The sequence below is a fragment of the Psammomys obesus genome, unplaced genomic scaffold (assembly GCF_907164565.1).
Source record: "Psammomys obesus unplaced genomic scaffold, mPsaObe1.curated_primary_1811, whole genome shotgun sequence".
Classification (NCBI taxonomy): domain Eukaryota; kingdom Metazoa; phylum Chordata; class Mammalia; order Rodentia; family Muridae; genus Psammomys; species Psammomys obesus.
Genome location: NW_026596088.1, coordinates 7,474,208 through 7,488,641, shown reverse-complemented (window position 1 = coordinate 7,488,641; position 14,434 = coordinate 7,474,208). Strand labels below are relative to the sequence as shown.

The following is a 14,434-nucleotide window of genomic DNA, read 5'->3' as shown; positions in this document are numbered from 1 at the left end:
GGAGTTGGCAGGGGCTGGTTGAGGCTGACTGGGGCTGACTGACTGGGGCTGACTGGGGATAACTGATGGAGTTGACTGACAGGAACTGGTTGAGGCTGACTGGAGCTGACTGACTGGGGCTGACTGGAGTTTTATTAGCTTTAAGATTGGAGCAGAGCAACAACATGAGATTACTCATGCCTTGATGCAATCTCTGTGACTGCCTGTAAGCCTCGCTTGGTTTCCATAATTTAATCTCTCTTTGATATTTTTTTTCTCCAGCCTTGAGATTAATGACATTTTCCTCTCTGTATAATTAATGAGTCCTTGTTTACAGATAACAGTAATCAAGTTAGTATTTGTTTCTCTTTTTACAGAAATTCACCTTAAAAACTGGTACTCTGATGGCAGTAAAAGACTTGTCTTTGAACTTGTATGAGGGGCAGATAACTGTTCTTCTAGGACACAATGGGGCAGGAAAAACCACCACCTTGTCCATTCTCACAGGTTTGTATCAGAGATCCCACGGGGACAGGTTCTACCCAAGGAGTGTGGGGCTTTTGCTGACTCTCCTGAAGCCAACAGCATTGGACATACAGTTAGTGAATTCACTCATTTCTTAAAGTCCAGTCATTATCGTACGAATAGATTAGTACTTATTTCTCTATGTCAGATGCTTCAAACCTACCCTGCTTCAGAAAGTCGCATTCTGAATGTCACACAAGTCCCCTCTTTGTAAAGCGTGTGTTCATTTTTTATTGGCTTCCCCCCTTCATTGTTTTCCCTTCTGTTACTCTCTCCACCTCACGGGAAGCCACTGTAGTTTGCCCGGTGACTCCTCTCACTGTGAATGCACATTCTGAAAACACACACATTTGTTGATAATATTTCAAACACAGAGCGAAACTAAAATATTTTAAATAAATATTCTTATATGTACACCCTACATTCTACCATTCCAACATTTTACTGTTCTTCCTATAGACCTACCGGCCCATTATTTTTTTTAAAAAGTGCCAGGGGGATTATATTCTAGACATGAAAATATATTACAGAGCCACAAGCATAAGGACAATATGGTACTGGCACAAAAGCAGACATTAAAACAAGTGAACAAAAGTGAAGATCCAAACATGAATACAAGTAGTTGCAGCTTGAAAAAAGTTGCCAAAAATATATGCTTGTCAGAAGAAATCATCTCAATACATGGTGCTTAGAAAACTGGATGTCCACATGCAGAAGAATGAACGTATTCCCATATTTATCACCATGCACAAAACTAACTCCAAATGGATCAACAACTTTAATGTGAAACCCAAAACTGGTAGAAGAAAACAGAGGCAATACCCTATATGATACAGGTCTAGGCGGAGACTTCTAAATAGGACTCCATTTGCCTGGAATTAAGGGCAACAATTGACAAGTGGGACATCACAAAACTAAAAAGGTTCTGTATATCAAAGGAAGAAAATAAAGTGAAGAGAAAACTTATATAGTGGGAGAGAATCTTTTCCATGTAAACATCTGATAGATTTATATCCAGAATATATAAAGCACTCACTACTGGTGGGATTGCAAATTGGTTTAGCCACTATGGAAATCAATGTGAAGAATTCTCATAAGACAGACATGAATGCACTATACAGTCCCATTATTCCACTCCTTGATATATGCCTCAAGGACTCAGTATCCTGATCCACAGATGCTATTGCTGTAGTCACAATAGCTAGGAAAAAGAAACAACCTAAATGTCCAACTGATGAATGGATACTGAAAATCTGGTACATAAGTACAATGGAATACTACTCAACTGAAAACAACAACGAAATTGAAATCATGAATTTTGCAAGTAAATGGATGGAACTAGAAACTATTACATTGAATGAGGTAACAGAGATCCAGAGACACAAATGTCAAATGTCGTCTCTCATCTATGGTTCCTAGATCTGAATCTTCAGGTGTGGGTAAATGGCCTTGTAAGCGTTGCAGTTTTGGAGGAAAAGGCTTCCTCTAGAAAAGTTCTAGTCCAGCTGCCAGGAAAGTTTCCCCAGCACAAATGTAACAGCCCTGCTGGGAAAGGTATCCTTGCAGTTGGGAGCCAAGAAATACCAGAAAGCCACACCATACCAGAATGGTGTCTTCCTCTGTTCCAGCAAGAAACAGCAGAGAACTGGGCAGAACGCAGGGTTTATATGGGACTTCTGGGGGAAGGAGGAGCTTTTAGGGTGGCCTGGGATTGGAGGAATTATGCGGCCTGATCTGTGTGGCCAGCTCAGGGCTTGGTGGGATTTTTTTTTTTTTTCTTGTAGTGTGGGGCCTGGCCGCTCTTCTGGCTTGGGGCTGGGAATGACCTTTACAGCCAGTTAGAAAAATGACCCTAGAATACCAAACATAAACTATCTGCAGCTGGCAAAATCATGTTACTGTTAGAAAATGAGTCAAATCATAGCCAGCTGCTGTGGTCAACCTGAAGCAGCCCAAGATCCCACATCCAGGATTAAAACAAAAACACATTCCCATAAAATTTCTGCGTTTTTAAAGAAAACAAAAATTCTCACTACATTCCCCCCCCTTTCTGTTTTAAGCCATTGCTTGTACTGTGTTTATCGAGAAATTATAAACAGAGACATTTTCAGTGAACTAAACACTTTTCAAATCGGTGATCAACTCTGTTTTTTGTTTTGTTTTTTACAAACTAGTGATTCAGCTGCTCTTATCAGAAATGGCTTGTATCTTTTGCTGTGGGGCCTTAAGCTCCTAGGTCCCCCATTTTATTTCCCAATGGGGAACTATATCCAAGTTATCTTGGATAGCTCTCTTGGACCTACACCCATTGGTCCCTTGCCACAATGTCTGCAAACCATTGGAAGCCTATGCATTCTTTTCAAAAACCCATTGCTGAAACAGCTTGTTGACTTCTCATGTGGAAAGTATCATATTTCTTACAGTTAAAACACTGGGCATTTTAAGATCTGAGGCTTATAGTAGCTTGTTCACAAATTTCTTTGTTAGCAATTGCTTGTCCTATGACATTAGAATGATACTTGTGAGAACCAATATCAGTTGTGTTTCTTATTCACTCATCCATTGGTGCTGCTCTCACCATTAATATTCTAATAACCCTTTTACACTCAGTATTTGAATTCTAAAAGGCAAGTGTCTCTATCAACACCTGCCTCAAATAAGAATCTGATGTGGCTTTGTTTACAGCTGAAACCAATCTTTGCTAGAAATCTGTGAAGGCTTCTCAGAGCATTGTTCAGTCTTAGTAAATGAGGTGGACCTTTTCCCAGGGCTCTTAGACTTTATCCCAAGCTCTTAATGCCACAAAGTGACATTGTTCTGTAGCAGCACCATCAACTCAAATCTGTTCTTCTGAATCAGAGTACAGCCCTGCACCAAGCAGCGGATCCTTGACAATGTTCATTACCCTTGCTCTACTTCACTGTTCAATATTCACAGCTTCTTCCCTCCATTATGTTAACCATTGTCACCGTTGACTGGCCTCTAGCACAGCTGTTACCAGACCTTCCAATCTTGGGGAATAATTCTATTTTGGGTAGTCCAGTTATGTAATTAATATTTGTTTTACATAAGGTGAATGCATTCTGTAGGAAGTCATGGCCTCTTTAAATCACCTCAGATCTATCATTTCTATAGGATGCAACATTATGTCGTCATAATCAAGATGTGCACCATGAACAGGCATGGGCTGTATAATTGCTGTGAAAACTGATGGTAATTTTGTGATCCCAGGCCACCCCCATTCTCTGGTGGCACAATTGGTTCAAGATTAACCCTGTCTTTCAAATAGGCTGTTTTTCTTTAATCCTGTCCCCTTGCACGGCCTCCTCCTCCCCACCACACACCTGGCTCCCCTCCCCACCCAGGGGCTGTGAGGACTTGAAACCAAAAAGTGTCTGGTGCCAAATAAAACCACAATCTTCCTCGTGGTCTGATTTGCTTCTCTCTTTCATCCTGCAGGAAGCTCCCGTGCCATTTCTCAGTCCCCAGGTCTGAGCACTTGTGTTTTCCCTTTTCTGTGGCTACTCACTTCCCAAATGCTTCCACTTCTACCTGCAAATTTTCCAGTTGCACAGCCAACTCTGTAACCCTTTCAGAGATGAGAGAATAGAATGACTCTTGCTCTTGATTTTTCCTTTTTTTTTTTTTTTTTTTTTTGTTTTTTTGTTCTCGGATTCCTTCATTTCCACCCTCAAGTTTTTAAAGTGCTCAGCCATTCTCCCACCTTTTTTTTTTTTAAAAGATGGAGTATGGGACGAAGGAAAAAAAAAAAGACACACACACAAAACAAATACAGAAAATCCCCTCTGGGAGCAAAGTGGGGAAAATCCTATTGGTAGCAGCCACAACAAGCCATTTGCTTATGTTTTAAGACAAAATATTCAGCCGTTCATCTCCTGCCATTTTTTCAATGGCATTTGTGATCAGATTTCCCATTCTGGCTAGCCTCACACCTGGGTGCCTCTTGTCACCCAACTTTTTGGTTACTTTATTGGGTTCTTTTGCCTACCTTCCTACAACATCTCTATCCTTTCAAACCCCTCTCCCTCCAACACTAGTTAGGAGAGAATGAGGGTTAGAGAGGAACAGAGGTATTGATATCATTAGTCTACTTCCTGCTGATTAGGGGCAGTGAGCCCCTTGGGCTAAGTTTGGTTTTCATTGTCAGGATATCTCCAACCAGCAATCCAGTAACTAGGGAGTAACAGCTGCCCCTTCAAAGTGCCTCTGAGGATCTGACATTATATAGCCTCTGAAGAGTCCCCAGGATTTCAAACATAAACTATCTTCACCTGGCAAAATCATGCCCCTGCTGGAGCAGGAGTCAAATCATAGTCAGCTGCTGTGGTCAGTCTAAACCAGTCCCCTATCACACACCTGAGATTAAAACCAAAACATATTCCCATAACATTTCTGCGTTTTTAAAGAAACCAAAAATTCTCACTTCCCATTTCTCCATTATCATGACCATTGACGCTAGAGAGACGTTGTTGTTTTTGCATGATTCATAGACTCTGCAGGCAAGACACTAGTGAGCAGCACATTATCATGTGCCCTTGCCGAAGCTAAGCTCTGCCATGTCTTTGCTCAATTCTAGGTTTTTATCTTCCTACCAGAGGAAATGTGTACATTAGTGGATATGACATCTCATCTGACATGGTTCAAATTAGGAAAAGCTTGGGCATGTGCCCACAGGAAGACCTGTTGTTCCCCATGCTGACAGTGTCAGAGCACCTTCATTTCTACTGTGTGGTGAGCACTTCCTGCACGCTTTACATCCTCCTGGCCGTGTGGACAAGGAGCTGCAGCCTCACCTTCACCAAAAGTTCATGCCGGTGAAGGTGACACTCAGGAGGGCGAGCATACACAGACAGCTCTGTTAAAGCCCCAGAGTAAGAATTTTCTAAGCACAGGTCTGAAAGCACTGCATAAACTTTGGCTCCTCTCTTTAGATAAAAGGAGTACCTAAGAAGAAACAATCCAGAGAAATTCGCAGTATGCTCACTTCTTTTGACCTGCTCGAGAAACGTAACACTGTGTCGATGAACCTGAGTGGAGGGATGAAGCGCAAACTCTCAATCATTATAGCTCTTATAGGGGGTAGTAAGGTAACTAACAGTTAAAAACGGCAGGTTCTCGTGGGGCTGGCGAGATGGTTCCATGGTAAAGTCCCTGCTGGGCACGCAGACACCTGGCTTCAGATCCCCAGTGCCCAGGGAAAAGTGCCAGGCATGGTTGTGGGTACCCATAATCTTAAACCAAAGATGCTACGGAGACAGACAGACCCCCAGATCTTGCCATCCAACCACTCCAGCTCATCAGTAAATTGTGGGTTCAGCCTGAGACCCTATCTCAGAAGACAAGATATAGAGTGATTGTGGAAGACACTGAACACCAGTCTATGACATCTACATACATGTACACACATCATGGGAAATAAAATAAGATAAAATAAAATGGGTCTTTACTCCTCCAGTTCAAACACGAAGATGGCACAAATCCAGCTCTCCTAAATTGTAGCTCTCTCAAATTCACATTATTAACGCAGCTGATTCAGTGTAGTCATGTGTTTGAGTGTTTATCGGTTTTTCATCCTAGGGTGATCTAGAGTGTGCATTTTAACTTAAATATGTCTCACACACACGTGGCAGGTTATCCCACAGGCCGTAAGCATAAAGTAAACAGACCCTTGATTACTAACTCTTGTCTCTAGGTGGTGATACTCGATGAGCCAACATCTGGCATGGATCCGGTCTCAAGGAGGGCCACCTGGAACCTACTTCAGCAATATAAAAAGGACCGCACGATCCTCCTGACCACACACCACATGGACGAAGCCGATGTGCTTGGTGACCGCATTGCCATCCTGGTCATGGGGACCCTGAAGTGCTGTGGCTCTTCGCTTTTCCTGAAGAAACTATACGGTCTCTCTCTCTGTCTCTCTCTCTCTCTCTGCTTGGTTCCTTGAATGTTGGCGCTGTAATAATATCTCTCTGAGCAAGGTGTGGTGGCACATGTCTGTAACTCTAGTGCTTGCTAGGCTGAGGTAGTAGCAATGATGAGTTGGAAGCTCCATGAAGTGAGACCTTGTCTCAAAAAATATCATTTTAACATTTTCAGTCTTTTTTTTTTTTTTTTTTTTTTTTTTTGTCTTCTCTACACAGATTTTCTAAGTCCTATTGCACTAGATCTGAAACATTTTGGTTATTCCTGGTTACGATTTAGACATAACCTATCTATTCAGTTTTTTCCCAGTCTGACCCAATAAACATATTCTCACTTGGAAAATGTTCCTTATTGACCCAATGAACATGAACATCATATTTATTTCTTCCATGCCAATGATATTAACTGACAGTTTGTCATAGCAACACAGATTTAACAGCAGATCTGTAGATGCTTATAGGGAAGAAAGCCAACAACCACACTGCTATCTTAGTTTTCTCACTTGAGCATCAGTATCAGACACCCACTGCATGAGTTACATCCTTTCTAATTTATTTTCACAAACTGTTTCTCAAATGCTGCCACTGGTCAATCGGAACTTACTGAGTAAGGAGTAAATAAAAAGTTGGCTCAGACAGTCTTGACTTCAGGAGATATACAGTCTGTTTGTCTAGTAAGAGTGAACTGTTTCCAGGCCTAGTGACAAAGGCCTGTATGTAATTCCAGAAATTTAAGAGGCTGAGGCAGGGGGGTTGTGAGTTGAAGGGCTTCCTGGGCAACAGAGTGAATTCAAATCAAGCCTAGACAACTTAGGGCAATGTTGTCTCCAAAAGTATGAAGAGGGGGCTGGGGAAACCATTCAGTGGGTAGCGTGCTTCCCATGCGAGCATGAAGATCTGAGTAAGGACCTGAGGCAAGGGTGGAAAAAGCAGGGCACAGCGGTCTGCACAGAGATGGGGAGCAGAGGCAGCCAGGCCAGACAAGTTTGGGACCTCCAGGTTCAGGGAGAGACCCTGTCTCAAAAATAGGGAGATGGAATTGAGGAAGGCACCTGTGAACACCTCTGTATGCACACCCCCACTCCCCACACCCACATAGCCACCCACCCCATACAGGATTCAGTACAATTTAAAGGGTACAAAGAGGGCTGGAGATATAGCTCAGTGGTAGAGCACTTGCTAGTCGTGCATAAGACCCTGTGTTTGCTCCTCAGCACTTTAAAAACAAACAAACGACCCCCGCCAAACAAAAAAGAACAACAAAATGAAGAGTGCCAGTTCCTCAGTAAAATGCTTGTCTGGTAGGACAGGCTCTCTATGTAACTCTTAGTGCTTAAAAAAAGAGAGAGAGAGACTAATAGAAAATGTGAGTTCATACAAACCATTTGTTCTTGGTGTTGAAATTATCTGTCTCAAACCAGTAAGAAACACAAGCTTGGCAGATGCAGATCAGTGAATGAAGCTAGAGATGACTTCATGACACTATTTGAATTCATTTACCTCACATTTACTGTTTCTCCTCCCATGGGTGAGTTGTTAGAACTCATTCTTGATAAACATTAATTAACATTATCTGAAGAACTCCCCCTTCTTATAGATAAGAGAGCTAGGGCTCGTATTTCAGTAATGAGAAATCCGGAAAGGAATTGGGAGGGATTCGGGGTTGGGTGCACCTGATGCCCAAGCCTGAGCTCTTCTGTACTGAATGCTGCCTTTCAGGGTGATAGCCCTCCTCTTCTTTTTCCTCCCCTAAAGGGTAACGTGGGCTTTACTAGTAAATTTTCTGGATGTCGGAAGTAGTGTAAATAATATTGTTGACTGCCTTTGCGCTTATGACCAGTACATAGAAACCAGCGTTCCTATAGTAAAGCCAACTGGACACACACCGTTAGTACCTGACTACATTGATTATCGATAGGGGTTTCAGTTTCAAAAGAAACTTAAGTGGGCAACGAGGGCCGGGAGCACACTCAGTGGGTGAGCTTTCCCATAAGGGTCAGGATTGAGTTTAGATCCCATGGAACGCTTCAACACTGGGTGGGCATGGTGGCCCCTGTGTAATTCCAGCTCCAGGGAGGCCAAGACTGCGCATCTCCCCCAGCAAACTGGCTAGCTAGACCAGCCTAGTCTTCAGCTTCTGGGGTCAAGTAAGAGATGAAGGAGGACACTCAATGTCAGCCTCTGCCCTTCATCTGCACAGCTACATACATACGTACACATGCGCTTGCGCATACGAGAGGACACGCACCTTCACGCACACAACATACACATACAAAAAAAAAAGAGCAATGGAAAATAGGTTTTTAAGACAGTGAATGAGTACTTAATAAAAGAAAGATCATGAAGGTAAAAGTTGTCTCCCCCGTGTCCAACCACATAAAGGCAAGCCTGAATCAGAAAGGATTTTTTTTTTTTTTGATTAATGAAAAATTAAGTTTGAAAGCCATGTTGAAAATAGAAGGGAATTCAGGATGGTAGCTCAAACCATCCTTAGGATCTAAATCATGCCTGACTCTTAATAGGTCTTCAGTAAGTATGTATTAAATGATCAAATAACGTTCATGTTTGTTCTCTCAGCTACCGGTTGCCATTTTATCAGGAAAGGGGGGTACTAACAGAGAACATCTCCGTAGCTCTCCAAATCTGGCCTGTAACTTATATTGCTGTTGCTTCACTCTGGCTGCTAATAGCAATATGCAGTAGCTATTGTAACACATTCCTTAAAAGCTGGGGATTGTAGCATGGTGGAAGATCACTGCTCATAGTCATGGGTTCAATCCCATACACACCACACCCCATTCTCCATGTGTAACCAGAATGTCAGCGCCCAATGCTAACTTCCATTTGCAGAAGTCAGTAACCAGAGCCAGGACATAAATCTTTTAAACCTCGCTTTATTCAGAGAATGACCATCTGAGAAGATGGTAAACTAAATAGCCTAAAAAAAATCTGTCTAAACTTCTTGTCTCTAGCTGTCGGATTACAGAGAAGGGGTGGCCTAGGGCACTGAGGCAGGCAGTCCTGAGCTGCCTTGCCCTCCTGGTGAAGTGGTCAGTACATTTCAGACTCTCAGGATGTCATCGCTTCTCTTGATATAGCCCTTTCCTCCTTTCTAGATGCATGGGTCTGGGCACATGAGTCAAGTCGAGTCAAGTTAATTCCTTCTGGTTTCAATCTTATGCTCTACCAGACATATCTGAGCCTGGAGACAGGGGATCACTCAGAATAAGCTAAGCATCAGCAGTGCTGTATATTAAGTTCTTAATGACATGTGCAGAGATTTGCCTGTGTCTTTATATTCTAGAACATGGAAATGCCTTATGCAGCTGATAAGCCTAAACTGTGGAGATTAAGCATGCTTCCGCTGAGAATATTCAGTGGCTTCATTTGACCTTCTAAATGGATCTTTTCAGGTGTGGGATATCACCTAATCATGGTGAAGACCCCTGACTGTGATGTTGAAGCAGTCTCCCAGCTCATTAGGAAACACATACCAACTGCCAAGATGGAGACTAATGTCGCAGCTGAACTGTCATTTATCCTACCGAAGGAGTACACACACAGGTAAGGATCCAGAAATGCTGCACAGTGGTGTTGGGTCACCGGAAACCACCATGACCTTTTTGGTGGTTGGCCACAAGATCCTTCCCACTCGCCTTTTGAGACACCCTAATCAGAGCATTCGCTCCCTATGATTTCACTAACTGTACAGAAAGATTCCAGAAAAGGTGGCAGCCATGAGATCTTCATGCTCATGTATTGAAAATGGCATTGATTAATGATAAGACAGGGTACCATATTGAAATATTTTTTTCTTCTTCCTGAGACAAGTGAATTTGTTTTGTTCTATAACAGGGTTTTAATGTTTTCTTTTGATTTTTAATAGATATACCTATGTATGTAAACATATATAGTATAGGTACATTGGGATGTCTTAGTAGATGCTTATGTTATGGAATGATCAAATTAAATAATTGGTAAATACATTACCTCATATACTAATTTTTCAGAAGAAAATGAGAATTATCTACTACTTCAGTTTAGCCACCATTCTGTGCTAGGGATCAGTGAAGCTTACTGCTCCTGTCTGGGAACTTACATTCTTCCATCAACAGCCACATCCCCACCCCACGCCCAAACCCACAGGGACCTGATGCCCCTACCGTGCTCTCTGCTTCCATGCGTTCAAAGTTTTAGATCTTTCTTTATACATAAAATCATGCGCTATTTGCCTTTCTGTGACTGTGGTTTTCACCGAGCATGTCTTCTGGGCTGTATATTGGCTGATACAGGTGATGACTCCGTTTCTTTATCTTTAAAGGCCATACCTGTCCTATGCACCTACATAACACCATGTCCCTTTTATAAACCATGTCACTCCTGTGGCTGAGATACTGTGAATCATGCTCTAACGAACAAAGGAATTGAGGCATGCTGATCTCAGTTCATTTAACTATGTAAACAGAAGTGAGCGGCTGGATTGTATAGCATGTTACTTTTAGATTTCTGGGCGTTCCCATGAGTACTGGCATGTTAATCAATCATAGCACCTCTAAGGATAAGCAGCACTTGCTGTCTTCAGAATGTGCGTTTGTCTCCCTTATAGTAACCGTTCTAGTAAGTGTTATATTTGCTGTGATTTAAATCTTGATTTCCTTGGTTTTTTTTTTTTTTTTTGGTTATGTTAAAAATTTTTAAATCTTCCTTTGAAGATTACATCTTTCCCCATTTTGATTGGATTGTTTGTTTCCTTGATATTGAGTTTCTTCCCCTTTCAAATATTAGTTCCTACAAAAGCTATAGTTTGCAAATATCTATCCCCAAATATGAGCTGTTTCTTCATTATAACATTGCCTTAGAAGGATTTTTAGCTTGATGTAATGCCTTACTCTTTTCCTTTTTTCTAACATAATATTTTTATTGATTATTTGGGATTTTTTAAATTCACTTTATATCCTTGTTGTAGCCCTGTTTTTACTCTCCTCTCAGTCCTACCCTCCCTCCCTCCCTCTTCATCCCTTCCCTTTTCCTTAGAAATGGGGAGCTCCCTTTTCCTTAGAAATGGGGAGCTCCCTTTTCCATCCACCCACGCTCATGAAGTTGCATCAGGACTGAGCCTGTCCTCATCCCCTGTGACCTGGCAAGGCAGTCCCATCAGGGAAAAGTGATCAAAAATCTGGCAAGTCATGGGCTACATCTGTGCTGGGGTTCTGGGTTATCTCCATGCATGCCACTTGGTTGGAGTATCAGTCTCAGGGAAGACACCTGTGCTCAGATTTTTTGCTTCTGTTGCTCTCCTTGTGGGGCTTCTGTCCTATCCAGATCTTACTATTTCCCACTTCTTTCATAAGATTCGCTGCAATCTGACCAAAGGTTGGCCATAAGTCTCAGCATCTGCTTTGATAGTCTGCAGGGCAGAACCTTTCATGTATGGAGAAGGAGGAGGAAGGGGGAGGGATTGGGAGGGGAGGAGGGAGGAAACTACAGGGTGGATACAAAGTAAATAATGTGTAATTAATAAAAAAAAAAATTAAAAAAAACCTGGCAAGTGAGTCCTTATCCAATGCAGTCCCCACTTCCCTTACTAGAGGACCCACATGAGCCCTAAGCTGCCCATCTGCTATGTCTTTGCAGGGGGCCTAGGTCCAGTTCATGCATGGTCCTTGGCTGATGGTTCAGCCTCAGCAAGCCCCTCTGGACCTTGGTTAGTTGGCTCTGTTGGTCTTCTTTTGCAAATCCTAAAACCTCCAGATTGTTTTCACTTTCCTCCGCCTTTTCCACAAGACTCCCTATGCACGGCCCATTGTTCAGCTGTGAGTCTCAGCATGTTTTGAGGCCAGCTGGGTAGTCTCTAAGAGGGCAATTCTGACAGGCTCCTGTCTGCAAGCTTAGCAGAGTATGCTTTATTTTTTCTCTTTATTATTATTATTATTATTATTATTATTATTATTATTATTATTATTAATAATAATAATTACACTTTATTTATTTTGTATCCCCCCATAAGCCCCTCCCTCCTCCCCTCCTGATCCCACCCTACCTCCCCTTTCTGCATGCATACTCCTCCCCACGTCCACTGATAGGGAGGTCCTCCTCTCCTTCCTTCTGATCTTAGTCTATCAGATCACATCAGGAATGGCTGCATTGTCTTCTTCTGTGGCCTGGTAAGGCTGCTCCCCCCTCAGGGGGAGGTGATCAAAGAGCAGGCCAATCAGTTTATGTCAGAGGCAGTCCCTCTTCCCATCACTATATAAGCCACTTGGACACTAAACTGCCAAGGGCTACATCTGTGCAGGGGTTCTAGGTTATCTCCATGAATAGTCCTTGGTTGGAGTATGAGTCTTTGGGAAGTTCCCTGTGTTCAAATTTTCTTGTTCTGTTGCTCTCCTTGTGGAGTTCCTGTCCTCTCCAGCTCTTGCTATTTCCCACTTCTTACATAAAATTCCATTCACTCTGCCCGACAGTTGGCCATCAGGATCAGCATCTGTTTTGATAGTCTGCAGGGCAGAGGCTTTCAGATGCCCTCTGTGGCAGGTTCCTAGGTTGTTTCCTGTTTTCTTCTTCTGGCTTTCAGAGGCCCTCTGTAGCAGGTTCCTAGGTTGTTTCCTGTTTTCTTCTTCTTCTGATGTCCATCCTCTTTGCCTTTCAGGATGGGGATTGAGCGTTTTAGTTAGGGTCCTCTCTTTTGCTTAGTTTGTTTAGATGTACCGATACCTGAGTGACCCCCAAAACTCTACCAGGGAATTCCTACAGCTGATAAACACCTTCAGCAAACTGGCCAGATACAAAATCAACTCAAAAAAATCAGTAGCCCTCCTGTATACAAAAGACAAAAGGGCTGAGAAAGAAATTAGGGAAACAACACCCTTCACAATAGCCACAAAGGACATAAAGTACCTTGGTGTAACCCTAACCAAGCAAGTCAAAGACTTGTATGAAAAAAATTTCAAGTCTCTGAAGAAAGAATTAGAGGAAGGTATGAGAAGATGGAAAGATCTCCCATGCTCATGGCTTGGCAGGATTACCATAGTAAAAATGGCCATCTTACCAAGAGCAATCTACAGATTCAATGCAATTCCCATCAAATTGCCAACACAATTCTTTACAGACCTGGAAAGAAAAATTCTCAACTTCGTATGGAATAACAAGCAACCGAGAATTGCTAAAACAATCCTCTACAATAAAAGATCTTCTGGAGGTATCTCCATCCCTGATCTCAAGCTATACTATAGAGCAACAGTTATAAAAACTGCATGGTACTGGCATAGAAACAGAATGGTGGATCAATGGAACCAAACAGAAGACCCAGAAATAAACCCACACACTTATGGACACCTGATTTTTGACAAAGATGCCAAAACCGTACAATGGAAAAAAGATAGCATCTTCAATAAATGGTGCTGGTCCAACTGGATGTCTACATGTAGAAAAATGAAAATAGATCTATACTTATCACCCTGTATAAAACTGAAGTCCAAGTGGATCAAAGACCTCAACATAAAACCAGACACATTAAATCGGCTAGAAAAAAAAGTGGGGAATACCCTAGAACTCATTGGTACAGGAGAGAACTTCCTGAACAGAACACCAACAGCACAGGCTCTGAGAGCAACAATCAATAAATGGGACCTCCTGAAACTGAAAAGCTTCTGTAAAGCAAAGGATACTGTCATCAAAACAAAGCGACTGCCTACAAATTGGGAAAGAATCTTCACCAACCCTTTATCTGACAGAGGACTCATATCCAGTATATATAAAGAACTAAACACTCTGAAAAGCAACAAACCAAGTAATCCACTTAAAAAATGGGGAACAGAGCTAAACAGAGAATTCTCTGTAGAGGAATATCGAATGGCAGAGAAGCACTTAAAGAAATGCTCAACCTCATTAGCCATTAGGGAAATGCAAATCAAAACAACCCTGAGATTTCACCTTACATCCATCAGAATGGCCAAGATCAAGAACTCAAGTGACAACACATGCTG

At 42.2% G+C, this 14,434-nt stretch overlaps 1 protein-coding gene across 1 annotated transcript in view; it reads left to right on the top strand.

Annotated features, from left to right (window-relative positions):
* LOC129691537 (phospholipid-transporting ATPase ABCA3-like) overlaps positions 1-14,434 on the top strand; it is a 92,412-nt gene that overhangs the window by 28,561 nt on the left and 49,417 nt on the right. The window contains exons 11-15 of the mRNA XM_055627699.1: positions 357-486; positions 5,102-5,256; positions 5,457-5,612; positions 6,218-6,428; positions 9,863-10,013. Of these exons, the coding sequence (XP_055483674.1) occupies positions 357-486; positions 5,102-5,256; positions 5,457-5,612; positions 6,218-6,428; positions 9,863-10,013 (803 nt within the window). The remainder of the gene's footprint in view (positions 1-356; positions 487-5,101; positions 5,257-5,456; positions 5,613-6,217; positions 6,429-9,862; positions 10,014-14,434) is intronic.